General features: G+C 43.8%; 1 protein-coding gene across 1 annotated transcript in view; it reads left to right on the top strand.

Moving 5' to 3' along the window:
- Positions 1–408: 408 nt before the first annotated feature.
- The window catches only part of KCNJ6 (potassium inwardly rectifying channel subfamily J member 6), a 54,854-nt gene continuing 39,835 nt past the window's right edge, over positions 409–15,427 (top strand). The window contains exon 1 of the mRNA XM_090271746.1: positions 409–1,323. Coding sequence (XP_090127872.1) covers positions 426–1,323 — 898 coding nt within the window. The 5' untranslated portion in view covers positions 409–425. The remainder of the gene's footprint in view (positions 1,324–15,427) is intronic.

Here is a 15,427-nt window from a genome sequence, read left to right as displayed (position 1 = left end):
CCCACACTTGCTAAGTGGAGGAACCAAGGTGTCTGTCCAAACATTTCCTTATCCAAAGTGTGCAGCCTCTCCATGCCATAGCACCTCAGGTGAAATGGGGAGACCTCTGACTATAAGAGTTGACTCTTAGAACTTGCTGGCAAGACGACTATTTTGCAGCAGCGAGCTCTGTGCTGGTGGGAAGGGTGGAGAAGTTCTTACACAAAAGGGGATGGCAGAGCACCGGAGTCCGAATCACCTAGAGACCTGTCCAGATGAGGCCAAATGGCTTCACCTACTCTGTTAACAGCTCCACCAACAGTCATTGGTTTCACTTTCATACACCATATCCGGCATGGTTTCCATGATCACCTAAGATCCGCATTTCATTCCATTTTTCTTTTCTTTTCTCTGAACCACCAGCGAACGTCCTGGAGGGCGACTCCATGGATCAGGACGTGGAGAGCCCTGTGGCCATTCACCAGCCAAAGTTGCCTAAGCAGGCCAGGGACGACCTGCCAAGACACATCAGCCGTGACCGGACCAAGAGGAAAATCCAGAGGTACGTGCGGAAGGACGGCAAATGCAACGTGCATCATGGCAACGTGCGGGAGACCTACCGCTACCTGACCGACATCTTCACCACCTTAGTGGACCTCAAGTGGAGATTCAACCTGCTGATCTTTGTCATGGTTTACACAGTGACATGGCTTTTCTTTGGGATGATCTGGTGGCTAATCGCATACATCCGAGGAGATATGGACCACATAGAGGACCCCTCGTGGACTCCCTGCGTCACCAACCTCAACGGGTTCGTCTCTGCTTTTTTATTCTCAATAGAGACAGAAACCACCATCGGTTATGGCTACCGGGTCATCACAGACAAGTGCCCGGAGGGGATTATTCTCCTCTTAATCCAATCTGTGTTGGGGTCCATTGTCAATGCGTTCATGGTGGGATGCATGTTTGTAAAAATATCGCAACCCAAGAAGAGGGCAGAGACCCTGGTTTTCTCCACCCATGCGGTGATCTCCATGCGGGATGGGAAACTGTGCCTGATGTTTCGAGTCGGGGACCTCCGGAATTCCCACATCGTGGAGGCTTCCATCAGAGCCAAGTTGATCAAATCCAAACAGACCTCAGAGGGGGAGTTCATCCCTTTGAACCAGACGGACATCAACGTCGGGTATTACACAGGAGATGATCGCCTGTTTCTGGTGTCCCCACTCATCATCAGTCACGAAATTAACCAACAGAGTCCTTTCTGGGAAATCTCCAAAGCCCAGCTGCCCAAAGAGGAACTGGAAATTGTTGTCATCCTAGAAGGAATGGTGGAGGCTACAGGTAAGGCATACTCTATCCTGGGCTATCTGTGGGATCAATGCTCTTTTCAAACTGGATTTTGTGTTCTTACTGATGGCAAAATGTGAAAAACAGAACCCTGCTCCCCATTGACACCACCCCCTTGCTTCATGAAATAGTGTGCCTACATCTTGTAATCTTACATCTGTCCACCAAGAAGTCTAACCGTTTAGCTTTTGTCTATGTGCCTCTTTGCAAATTTTTTTTCATCAGTTTTTATTTTTTCCTTTTTTGAAATTGTTATTCTATTACATTTGTCCTGATTTTTCCTCCTTTTCCCTCCTCTGCCCCACCTACCCACCCAGCGAGCCACCGTCAATCCCCACCCGGTTGTCCATGTCCATGGGTCACTCATACATGTTCCTTGACTAGATGCTTCCCTTTCTTTCCCCACTTTTCCCCGTCCTCCCTCCCCTCTGGTCACTGTCAGTCTGCTCCTTGTTTCCATGTCTGGTTCTATTTTGCTCATTAGTTTATTTTGTTCATTAGATTCCTCTTATAGGTGAGATCATATGGTATTTGTCTTTCACCACCTGGCTTATTTCCCTTAGCATCAGACTCTCCAGTTCCAGCCACACTGTCTTGAAAGGTAGGAGTTCCTGCTTTCTTTCTGCTGTGTAGTATTCCATTGTGTGAATGTACCATGGTGTTTGATCCACTTATTTACTGATGGGCACGTAGGCTGTTTCCAGCACTTGGCTGAGGCAGGCTGCCTCCAACACCCCAGCTCAGAAGGAACTCCCTGTCCAGCAGAGGTTTCAAGATCATGGATGAGAGAGAACAAAATTACCAGGACCCTGTCTTTTGTCTGGGAGGAGGAGGGGTGGCACATCTCTCTAGTGGAGAAGAGCCCTGAATGTTCCCTCTTAGTCCCTTTTATTGAGGAGGGGATTCAGGAGGTACAAGGTCAAGAATTATAAACCATCAATTAGCTTCAGACACTTGGATTACAGCTGACAGTTACTGATTACAGATATCAATATAGAGAACACAGTGACCAGTCCGTGTCAGGGTCTGTTAAACATCCTGATGCCACACTGGCATCAGGTGCAAGGCTTCATGCATTTTTAGCTACACCCTGTTTATAGTTAACTGAGAGGTAAGAAAAGCCGAGCAAGCTTCAAAGCATAATATGCTTTCTTTAAATCTAATTCACATGGGAACCCTCTGAGTGACCTTCGAGTCATGCCTGCCTCTGGCTTTCCTGGTTTTCCAGTTGAGTCTTACAGGCCTCTCAGGGGCCTGGCTCATGGCTTGGGTTCTCGAAAACACACAAAGTGGTCCCCTACGCTTGGCTATTGTAAATAACACTGCTATGAAAACAGGGCTGCATAGGTGTTTTGAATTGGTGTTTTAGGATTCTTAGGATATAATCCCAACAGTGGAATCACTGGGTCAAAAGTTGCATTTTTAGTCTTTTGAGGCAATTCAATACTGTTTTCCATAGTGGCCACACCAGTCTGCATTCCCACCAACAGTGCACTAGGGCTCCCTTTTCTCCACATCCTCGCCAGCACTTGTTGTTTGTTGATTTGTTGATGGTGGCCATTCTGACCAGTATGAGGTGGTATCTCATTGTGGTTTTAATTTATATCTCTCTGATGGATAGTGATGTTGAGCATCTTCTCATATGTCTCTCGGCCCTCTGTAAGTCTGCCTTGGAGCAGTGTCTGTTCAGGTCCCTTGCCCATTTTTTAAATTGGATTATTTATCTTTCCGGTGTTGAGTCCTATAGGTTCTTTATATATTTTGGAGATCAAACCCTTGCCCAAGGTATTATTGGCAAATATGTTTTCCCATGCAGTTGATTCCCTTTTCATTTTGATGATGTTTTCTTTAGCTGTGCAAAAGTTTTTTAATTTGACGTAGTCCCTTTTGTTTATTCTTTCCTTTATTTCCCTTGCCCTAGGAGATGTATCAGCAAAAATATTGCAGTGTGGGATATCTGAAATTTTACTGCCTATGTTTTCCTCTAGGACTTTTATGGTGTCACGGCTTACATTTAAGTCTTTGATCCATCTTGAGTTTATTCTGGTGTATGGTGTAAGTGGTGGTCTAGTTTCTCTCTTTTTTTTTTTTGCATGTACCAGTCCAGTTCTCCCAACAACACCATTTATTGAAGAGGCCATTTTTACTCCATTTTATGTTCCTGTCCACTTTGTCAAATATTAATTGACCACAGAGACACGGGTTTATTTCTGAGCTCTCTCTTCTGTTCCATTGATCTATGTGTCTGTTCTTATGCCAATGCCAGACTGTGTTGACTACCGTGGCCTTGTAGTATAGTTTGATATCAGGTATTGTGGTCCCTCCTACTTTGTTCTTCTTTCTCAAGATTGCTGAGGCAATTTGGGATTATTCTTGGTTCCATATAAATATTTGAAACATTTGTTCTAAATCTGTGAAATATGTCATTGATATTTTAATAAGGATTGCATTGAATCTATGGACATATTAATGATGTTAATTCTTCCAATCCACAAACATGGTATATGCTTTTATTTATTTATATCTTCCTTTTTTTCTTCAGTGTTCTGTAGTTTTCTGAGTACAGGTCTTTTACCTCCTTGGTTAAGTTTATTCCTAGGTACTTTTCTTTTCTTGTTACTATAGTAAATGGTATTTTTTCCTAATTTCTGTTTCGATAGTTCATTGTTGGTGTACAAAAATGCCTCTGATTTCTGAATATTAACTTTGTATCCTGCCATTTTGCCAAATTCACTTACTAGGTTGAGAAGTTTTTTGGTGGAGCCATAGGGTTTTCTATGTACACTATCATGTTATCTGCAAATAGTGACAGTTTTACTTCCTCCTTTCCAATTTGAATGCCTTTTATTTTGTTTTCTTGTCTGATGGCTGTGGCTAGAACTTTCAATACTATGTTAAATAAAAGTTGTAAAAGTTGACACCCTTGTCTTGTTCCTGATTTTAGGGGGAAAGCCTTTAGTATTTGCCCATTGAGTATGATGTTGGCTTCAGGTTTCTCGTATATGGCCTTTATTATGTTGAGGTATGCTCCCTCTATTCCAATTTTGCTGGTTGTTTTTTATCATAAATGGGTGCTGTACTTTATCAAATGCTTTTTCGGCATCTATTGATATGATCATGTGATTTTTGTCTTTTATTTTGTTTATGTGGTGTATCACATTTGTTGATTTGTGGATATTATACCATCTTTGCATCCCTGGGATGACCCCACTTAATCATGGTGTATGATTTTTTTAATGTATTGCTGGGTTGAGATTGCCAATATTTTGTTGAGGATTTTAGCCTCTATGTTCATCTGCGATATTGGCCTGTTTTCTTTCTCTGTTTTGTCTTTACCTGGTTTTGGAATTAGGATAATACTGGCCACATAAAAAGAGTCTGGGAGTCTTCCCTCTTCTTGAATTTTTTGTAATAGCTTGAGGAGGATAGGCATTAGCTCCTCCCTAAATGTTTGGTAAAATTCACGTATGAAGCCATCCAGTCCAGGCCTTTCATGTGCGGGGAATTTTTTTTATTACTTCTTCAATTTCACTAGTTGTTGATGGTCTATTCAAGCTGTCTCTTTTTGATTCAGTTTTGGAAGATACATGTTTCTAGAAATTTGTCGATTTCACCCAGGAAGTAAATTTTTTTGGCATATAGTTGTTCATAGTAATTTCTTATAATCCTTTGTATTTCTGTGGTATTGGTTGTAATTTCTCCTCTTCCAATTCTGATTTTATTTATTTGGGTCCTCTCTTTTTTTCCTGATAAGTCTGGTTAAAGGCTTGTCGATTTTGTTTATCTTTTCAAAGAATGAGCTCCTGGATTTATTGATCCTTCTAATTGTTCTTTTAACCTCTATGTCATTTAATTCTCTCCTGATCTTGATTATTTCCTTCCTGCTACTCCCTCTGGGCTTTGTTTGTTGTTGTTCCTCTAGTTCTTGTAGCTATAGGGTTACGTTGATTATTTGAGATTTTTCTGTCTTTTTTAGGTTGGCCTGTATTGCTATGAACTTCCCTCCCAGGACTGCCTTCTCTGTGTCCCATATGTTTTGGGCTATTGTGTGTTCATTTTTATTTGTTTCCAGATACTTTTTGATCTCTTCCTTGATCTCATTGTTAACCCATTCATTATTTAATGGCGTGTTATTCAGTTGCCAAGTATTTGAATGTTTTTGAGTTTTTTCCTTGAGGTTGGCTTCTAGTTTCAAGCCACTGTGATCTGAGAAGATGCTTGAAATGATTTCAATATTCTTGAATTTGTTGAGGCTTGTTTTGTGTCCTACCATGTGGTCTATCTTTGAAAATGTTCTATGTGCATTTGACAAGAACGTACATTTTTCTTCTTTGGGGTGAAAAGTTCTGTATAAATCAATTAAGCCATTTGATCTAGAGTGTTGTTCAATATCCTTGTTGATCTTTTGCTTGGAAGATCAATTCATTGTTGACAATGGGGTGTTAAAATCCCCTATGATGAGTATGTTTCTGTCAATATCTTTCTTTAAGTCTTCCAAGATTTTCCTTATATATTTGGGTGCTCCTATGTTGGGGTGCATATATGTTTATAAGGGTTATATCTTCTTGATGGATTGTATTAAATATTACAAAGCATCCTTCTTTGTCTCTTTTTATGGCCTTTGTTGTGAAATCTGTTTTGTCTGATATAAGTATTGCTATGCCCGTTTTTCTTTATATCCATTTGCTTAGAATATTTTTTCCATCCCTTCACTCTCAGTCTGTGTAGACCTTTTGTTCTGAAATAAGTATCTTTTTCTTCTTCTTAAAGCAGTGCCTTTAACACCTCTTTCAATGCTGGTTTGGTGGAGATGTATTCCTTTAGCCTTTTTTTTTGCCTGGAAAACTCCTTATTTTGCCTTCCATTTTAAATGAGAGCCTTGCTGGGTCAAGTAGTCTTGGTTGCAGGCCTTTGCTTTTCATTACTTGTAATATTTCTTGCTATTCCCTTTTGGCTTGTAATGTTCCTGTTGAGATATCAATTGATAGCCTTATCAGAGCTCCCTTGTATGTTACTAGGTGTTTCTCCCTTGCTGTCTTTAAGTTTTTCTCTTTGTCTTTAAATTTTGCCAGCTTAATTATGATGTATAATAATACATCATAATACATCATGTGGGCCTCTGTGGGTTCATCTTGATTGGTACCCTCTGTGTTTCCTAGACTTGTGTGACGTTTTCTCATAAAGTTAGGAAAGTTTTCTGTCATTACTTTTTCAGATGGGTTTTCTATCCCTTGCTCCTCTTCTTCTCCTTCTGGAATACCTATGATACAAATATTATTATGTTTCATGTTTTCCTGCAGCTCTCTTAAACCCCCTTCATTCCTTTTCAGTATTTTTTTCATTTTGTTGCTCTGTCTAGGAATTTTTTTCTACCTTACCTTCCAGCTTGTTAATTTGATCCTCTGCTTCATCTAGCCTGCTTTTAATTTCTTCTACTGTGTTCTTCATTTCAGTTATTATATCCTCCATTTCCTTCTGGCTTTTATTGATAGTTTCTATGTCCTTTTTCATGGTCGTATAGTCTCAGGAAGTTCCCTGTAGTTTCCCGGGAGTTCTTTGTAGTTTTCACTGAGCTCCTTGAGCATCCATATAACCATTATTTTGAACTCAATGTCTGATCGTTTACTTGCCTCAATTTCATTCAGCACGCTTTCTAGAGATTCCTCCTTTCCTTTGATTGGAGGTTGTTTCTTTGTCTCCCCATTTTAGGTGACTCTCCTTGTTTGTTTCTGCATATTAAATTAATTGGCTTTGATTCCCTATCTTCATGGTGTGACTGTCCATGGTAAGAGACCTGTGGGACTCAGTGGTGTAGTTTCCTTGAGCTCCTGGACTTGATGTTCTTGGGCTGCCCTTTATGCCATTCAGGTGGACTCTCTGGTTGTAACTGGGTTTTGGTTGTTGTTGGGTCATTCTTTAGTGGGTCCTTGCCTCCAGCTGGCTGACTGAGAGTCACACTGCCCACCACATCTTCTATGCTACTGTATAGGTGTTGTCAAAACAAAACCAAAGAGCCTAGGAAATAAACCCCCAACCACAAAAATAATTCCCACCCACAACCACACTGTCAACAGCAAACTAATCAATATTGTTAAAGTTATAAAAGGATAAGACTACATGAGAAATAAAAAAACAAATATGAGATGACTAACCAAAAGAAAAATTATTGTGAGAGGGTTGAGGGAGAAGAAATAATAAGAGTAAGGAATAGAAACAAGGTGAAGAGAGAAAGAAAATAAAATTTATATCATATATTAAAAAGGGAGAAAAGGCAGAATGAAGTAAGAGAAGTGAAGCATATAGTATTACATTTAAACAAAAATTTTAAATATATATATATATATAGTGAAAAAACAGGAATCAAATTGGAAAAAAAGATTCACCACAGCAATATCAACAACAAATGAGCAAAGATTAGTATAGGTGGGATGGGAATAAGAGGGAAAAAAGAAAGGAAGAAAGAAAAAGTGAAAGAAAGAAAAGCTTAAGAGATGTCTAGAGGAAAGAGAAGTGATTTTGAGAGGATAGAAGGGGAAGGAATAAGAGTGAGGAATGACAGCAAGGATAAGACAGGGAAAATTTTAAGTTTAAAATGAAAAAAAAAGAAAGGGCAGGAGGAAAGCAAAATGGAGTAGGAGAGAGAAATGTTAAAATTTAAGATTTAAAATACAAAAATAGTGATGATCTAAAAATAAGATTGCAGAAATGCAATGACCACCTCCATATCCAGAACCAATGAGCAAGACTGATAAGGTGGAGAGGGAATAAACAAGGATATTTAAGAAGGAAAAAGAGTGTACGCTAACTAATGACAAGAAAAATGGTTTTGAGAGGCTGGACAGGGGAGAAATAGTAAGAGTGGAATAGAAACAAGTTGTAGCAAGAGAGAAAATAAAATTTAAAAAAAATAAGAAGAGGGGAGAAGGTTAAATGGAGTAAGAGAAGAGAGGGGCAAAATATAAAATTTGAAATAAACTATAATACAAAAACTAGTGACATAATAGGCACAAACTTGAAGGAAAAAATGAGTGTTAAAAAGCTATGCAGGAAAGAAAATGATACAAATCATGAAGAAGACCACGGTGGCGTTCATCTCAGTAGACCACAGTGTTTACCATTATTTCCTCTGTCCCAGTCTGGTTCTAGGCAGACCATTCAGGACTATCAGTGACGCACAGTCTGTGACCGTCTCCTTCAGCTTTGGCTGAACCCCACTGTTCTGCCCTGCCAACTTTCCATCAGCCCAGGGCCCAGGAGTGGTTCATTTAATAGCCTGGGAGGAATGGCAGTACCTTCTCCACCTGCCTCCAGAGGGGGCCTCTTGTGCGATCAGGTGGATGGGAACCCTGGGTCACCCCTGGGGGGCACTCTTCAGTCTTTAGGAAAGATGGTGGGAGTGTTTCCCTGCCCCCTACCTACACGTCTTGGTCTGTCCCAGATTCTTTCCGAGAATGTATGGTTTCTGGTGAATTTACTGACGGTTTTCTGTGAGGGACCAATCTGCACAAAAGGGGCAGCTCTTTCCTACCTGGTGCAGGCAGCAGCTCTGTCTACACACAGAGGCTGGGTGGGGTCTGAAACTCTTTCGTTGTGCCTGTCCCTACTCTCTCTGCTCTACTAGGGTTAGTGGATCAGGGCCGGAGGACCAGGGGAGCTCACAGTGTCTGGGAAAGGGTCCTTTCAGGGCTTTTTCTCCTTTCCCCTATGGAAATGCACCCGGCAGGGGACTCCTCAGCCTGGCAGCACTGACATGCAGAGAATGGCATCCTACAGGTGGGGGTTGGGCTCACCTGTCCGTGAGGGCATCTGGCTGGCTGCGGCAACTCTCAGGTGGTCAGCTCCTGGCCTTCCAGCCCCCAGCCTGCTGCTCTCTCACAGACGATTCGGGCCTGAATTCTCCCCTGCTCACCAGCTGTGCTGGGTTGAGAGCCACAGTCCCTTCGGTTCTTTGTTAGCTGAGCCACTGGACCCCTGCACACACCCATGCCAACACCGGGTCCCTGCTGGGTCTCAGGTCTCATCTCAGCTCCCTTTTCAAAGAGTTTCTGTGTGACAGCAGTGAGCCCTGGGGGACCTGTCCTCCATGCGCTCCCCCTCCCCCAAAATCACAGTCTCTCACAGTCAGGGCTGGCCACCACCCGTCAGAGCCTCTGACAGTTTAAGATACAGTTTTCATCTGGATCTTTCTCAGATGGCGCTGGGAAGACCCCGCAGCTATACTACAAGGTGGGGCTGTGGCGGGTGCGGGCCCCACTCCCTCCCAAGATTTCAGCCTCGGGCAGGACTGCTCCCGCCCAGAACCTCTTTGGCCCCCTCTCTCCGCCATCAGAGCTCGCAGCCCCAGAGCTAACCTGCCGCTGCCCCAACTCTGTGCAGCCAGAAGTGCTGGTTTGGGGCAACAACGGCGGCAGGCGCTCTGCTCGGAGAGCCCAGGCCGCCCACTCCCGGGTGCCCTGCAGGCGGGCAGGCTCTCGCCCACTGCCGCACGCTCCCGCACTCCCGTCGGCCGACGCGCTCACCCACTCACGCTCTCACGCACCCTCTGCTAGATTTTCAAACTGATCACTCTGTGGTTTGGCTGCAAGGCCCATCCAGGTCTGGGAGCAAGTGGACGGAGCTTCCGGCTACTCCACAGCCACCTTGGATCTCTAAACATTCAGCTTTTTAAGAGCCCTTTGGAAACAAATTAATAAATATTTTTTAAAACTACTGCTTAATATATGTTAAAATTCCAAATATTTACCTAAAATTTATCTCTAAAGTGCTTTTGGAATGGCTCTAAAATATTGCTTAATGTAAATACTTGAGATGATTTATTACCAAACCAGGAAGAAGAAGTTAAACCTTTCGAAGGAAGCCTGACAAATTGCTTTAATAAAAATGTAATCGTTGGGAGGCATTTGCAAGGCCCATAGCATTGGTTTTTCTTCTATATCAAGTGAGTGTTTGGGGTCTTTCTCCGTTCTCTGCCTACTGACCCCGCAGCAGACACAGTGCTGCAGACCCAGCAGATAACTCTGGCAGAGAAGATCCATCCATCGTAGCCCTGTTGACCCTTCTGCTGCTAATAGCCAATCATTGGTGTGTTTGAGGGAAGATGATCTGTTCTCAAAATAGAGAAATGGCCAGTTTTCACTGAAGTCCTCACTCACATCTGAACTTTCCGTGTGTTACACATCCCGACAGCAAAGCAGGTTCCGTCTGCATTCATCTGGAACATTGCACGAAACGGAGCTGTAAACTCTGACCTGAACTAACTGGTGTCCCACAGGAAATGTGAAATTCATTCATTTCTTTACTGGTCTTCGGGGTGTTGATAGGAGCCCAGGGGTCCTCTCTAATTATACAGTCTGCCCGTCTGTGCCTTGAAGGCTGCAGCTGGAGGTTGTGGGTTGGCTGATGTAACCTGGAAACACATGGCCACCAGCCTAGCCCCCGGTTCTTCGTGACCCCATCGGCCGATCTCAGCCCCCCTTCAATGGCCTGTAGCGCGCCTCACGTCTCTGCCTCCCTATCCCCTGCAGGCAAGGTCATAACCTCTAACAAATTTCTCTGACGGTGGTGGGAACTTCTGCAGTCGCTTTATAAATGCAGCAGGCAGTGAAAATGGGAGTGGGCTCTTTTCCATGGAACTAAAGCAACGTGGACCTAATCTGGAAACCGATTTAAAGAATAACAAAATAATTACTGTGAAGTACTAAATAAGTGCTCTAGATGTGAACAGGGCTACCGTCCCTTTTAGCCCGACTTTGGGTGTAGTCATGAAGCAATGGTTGTGTGGAGGGGAGGGGGAGGGGAGGGAGAAGGAAGGAGGAAGGAGGGGAAAATGCAATTTGAACAGGGAGCTCTGGCATTTCCCGCAGACCAAGAAGATCTCCACCAACCCCGCACAGAGACTCAGGATCCCCCTAGTGATGGCCACTGAGATCCAGCCTCCAGCAGCCTCAACTGACCAGTGGTGAAAGCGGCTGTAATGTTAGGTTTCTCACTACAAATGCTTCTTCCTAGAGGACACGAGGGGACGCAGCGGACAAGCCTTGCTATCGTTGAGTCTCTGAGCTCCAGAAGCAAGAGCCACTGGAAACGCACACCTCCTGGTCGGCAGTGTCCCCCCCCGAGCTCCACACTGTAGGTAGGGACTGTCCCCTCAAACCAAAGCTCAGGCTCAGAAAAATAAACGAATCCGGAATAAGCAAATTATCTTGGTGATGTCCCTGAGTCAACAATCTCCCTAGGGCACACCCTGTCTTTCTGATGACAGCTTGTAATGCACAAGATTTTCCAAAGGGAGGAACGTCATTTTCTTGGGAATTTACAGCGATACCTTCCTCTGAGCACCGGCGGCCTTTCTACTGCTTTCTTAGAGAAAAAATAGGTAGCTGCCAGGGGGAAAAAAAATTACAACACTCACCCCTGTTCCTGGAAAAAGGCAACCACTATTAATTTTCTTTAAAAAAACAAAAAGTTCTCTAGCTTCTGGAAAGGGGAGGGAAGAGTGTTCTAGAAAGTTCTGATATTGTCTGGAAGCTGGACATGTCTTGCTCCGTTCCTGATGAGATGCATATCAGCACATCTGATCTCTTAAGCTTCAGAGGGACACTTTTCTCTGTGGATGAAAAGCACAGTTGGTATTTATGGGCCTTAAACAGACCCCTAGAGGGGAGAAATGCTTCAATGAGTCAAAGTCACCGGAACGAAATAATTGTGGACCAAGTGCACGCTGAGGAAAACAAATTCACAAGGGTCTCATTAGTCACTGCAGGGCTGCCCGGGGCAGCCAGAGCTGTGACGACAGCGCACTGACACCGAACGCTTTCCGCTGTGCTCACTTCTCCTTGCAAAAATATCCTAGCTGATCTTCACCTGCTATCCATGATCTCCATTCACAGGCCTTTTTCAAGGATGAGCCCAACACCACGACCTTGACGCAGGGCCCTCTTCCTGTCACCCACGTTGTGGGCACACACCGATCACAACATGGTGTTTTCTGGGGGTCTGAGCTACCCCACAGGAGGCTGACTGCTGGGGCCCTTCAGTGGCCCCAGGCTCAGCACGGGTCACTTTGTCCTCCACTGATGCATAATGTCCCAGTGCCAGCGATACTGCAGCAGCCTGCTTGGTCCCTTCACTCAGAGTCAGGCTCATTTTCAGACAATGAACGTCAGGTCATTGAAGGCAGGGCATGCATCTGCCCAAATCAATGAATGCCCTGCAGGCCCTGGGCCCAGCCCTTCCCTGATGAGGTCTCTGGCCTCACAAAAGACAGACCCACATCCTTGGTGGAGGGCTTCGGTCTGGCCCTGCCCAGACGCGAAGGAACGTGTACAGTGACCTCTGAAGAACCTTCCAGTCATGTGATTCTATTTTTGAAAATGAATCAAACCCTGGAAAATTCTGACACCAGCCACCCAGACATCTGGGAACTGGCCGCGCGTCTCATCCCACAAATATATTTTTAAAGGGGGCCCTTTATGTTCCTGACACATGGGCGATTTTGAGATAGTAATGTTTACAGAAGGGTTCATAGCTACATAAACAAACATGCTCAGCAGCTGTGGCGAGCGCGCGTTAAAATAGTAAAGCATTCATATAGAGTGTTATTTATAGAGGGCAAATTGGCCTGGAGGCTAGATCACAGCTACACAGAGCTGGGCCCGTCGCCAGCCGGCTCCGCGCTGTAGCCTTTCTGATTGACAAACGTCCATATTTACCCCCAGCGATTATACAGCTACGACAAGCAGCCCTCTCCAACCCCGCAGCAAATGGGCCTCGTTAGGATAAATCCCCACCAAGCTTTTTTTTTAAACACTTTTTACTATGGAGATGATGAAACTTATGCAAGAATAGACCAGAGAGTATGATTAACTCCCACGTACCCATCATTTAATTTCTATAATTGTCAATGTATGGTCAAAACGTGTCCCTCCACATCACCACTCACTAACCGCCGACCAGAATATTTTATCTGCAAAAACTTCAGTATGTTTCTTTAAAAGATAAGAACCCTTTTTGAAAAATAACTACAACACCATTATGACCCCTAAAAGAATTAATGATTTCTTCAGATCTAATATCTAACTGTTCTTCCCATTTCTAATTGTCTCAAAAATATGTGGGGTTTTGTTTGTTATTTTTTTTAATTTTTAACTGCTTGTTGGAATCAGGATGCCAAGGAGGTTAATACACTGGGGTTGGTGGCAATCTCTTCTTAGCCTCTTAATCTGTGAGTTCACCTCCCATTGCTTCTTTCTTTCAAGTTTTTCTTGAAAAACTGGGGCCAGGGGCAGCCGCAAGAAGGCCAGCTGAGTGATGCTACCCCAGAGAACACTTAATAGATGGGGAATCGGGGCTGCCTGGCCAGGACTCAGTGTGTACGGGTGACCGAGGAGAAGGGCGCAGCGTGCCCCAGAAGGAGGTCAGCCCTGACCAGAAGGAGGGGGCAGTGAACCGGAAGTGGGCGAAGGCAAACAGTCCTTCACCACAGGGAAGCTCAGTTCCATTGCTACAATCGTATTACTCACATGAAGAAAGTCCCGTAAGTCACGTGGCTGATCACTGCGTTTTGAAGTAGAAGGCGTCTTGACTGCATTCTCACTTTGCAGATGAGACAGTAGAGGCTTGGCCAAGGCCACATGGCCACCGGCAGAGCAGGCGCTTGAAACCCAAGACCACGGGTGAGTGTTCAGCCTCCCAGTTTAGTGCTTTTTGTATCGCGTGGGTTCATGAAGGTTCTAGAGAGAAGTGCCCCCGAAGGAGAAAACTGCTATGTAATGTGCAGACTGGCTTTCTTCTCTTTGCTGCCTCCATCCGTTCCTCTTTTTCTTTCAGGCTTCTCTGTTGGTCTCCAGGGTGACCGCCACACTTTTACACTTCTTTTCGGGCTCACACGAACTTTTAAGAACCGTGGACTAAAAAGAGGTGTGCTGCAAAAGGGTTCTAGAATTGAAAGTAGGTGAGCGTTGTCTACAAAAACAGGCCTGGAAGAATATGTTGTTCCGTCAGCTCTGGTTTTCAAGTCACGCTTTTCTTTTCTGTAATCCAAATGCCACTTCACAGTCATAGGGGGGACAGGCGGTCACAGGGTTTGGAAAGGTGGCATTTCCCAGAGAAGAGGGTGAGGACCAGCATTACACTACTCTTGAGCTGTTCCTACTAATGACATTTCATAGCCATTACCTTTCTCAAACCTTACTTTCTCCTTTCGATAAATTACTGCTGACCCTTCAATGGGCAAGTCATTTTCTCCAGATTGACCGTTTTTCTCTCAAGAGTTATAACCTCAACTACCTAGCCTGGCAAAATAGTTCATTGATGCGATCAGAAATGCTAAGCACTTGGGTAAAAATCTCCTGGTAAATCTCTGTAAGGAGTAATGTGTTAAAGACTTCTAAGACGTGAATTTATTTTTCCTAGATAGAAAGCTAGCATTCTCCAGCATCAAGAAATCCAACAGTCCCTTCTTCTTTGGGCATCAGGTTCAAGTGATCTATGCATGGCTTCCTTTCAAAATGTCCACCTCAATGTAAAACACCCAGGTACTGTCATTAGCTGAATAAAACCTGATAACATTTGCTCCTCAAATACGGTAAACTTTTTGTGATCCTCAGTTTTGGGACACTGTGTTCTGGTTTGCCCAATGTCCTAACAATCTGAGGTTGGATGCTATAGGGCACACATAGAGTTTTCAAGTTTTCCACATCCCTCTAAAAGGAAGAATACTGTAACTCTGTTAAAAGGCACTTAATGTCCCCTAATAGGCATTGCATCAAGGTTACCAAATATTATCATGGTTGAAAAGACTAAAATGCTGGATAATTATAAAATTTTTTATTATTAAAACACCAGTTCCAGAAAATTCATTGTTCTTCCTTCTCCAAATGGGCCACAAGGAGCAACTAAAATGGAAGTTCAGTATAAGACGGTGACAGTCACATAATATATACAATTTGGAATTCAAACCCAAGGGGGAAAAACGGACTGGCACCTGAAAGTTAGCTCTGATTCAAACTCTGAAGTTACTACTCATGTTAGGAAGAAACTGCACCATCGAAATGAAGAGCCGAGTGTCAAATAGCGGAGAGCCCCTAATTAGCATACC

Source organism: Furipterus horrens, unplaced genomic scaffold (genome assembly GCF_987537825.1).
Source record: "Furipterus horrens unplaced genomic scaffold, mFurHor1.1.pri manual_scaffold_1, whole genome shotgun sequence".
In the NCBI taxonomy this organism is placed as follows: domain Eukaryota; kingdom Metazoa; phylum Chordata; class Mammalia; order Chiroptera; family Furipteridae; genus Furipterus; species Furipterus horrens.
The sequence above is the reverse complement of the archived record's forward strand: the minus strand, read 5'-3'. Positions and strand labels throughout refer to the sequence as shown.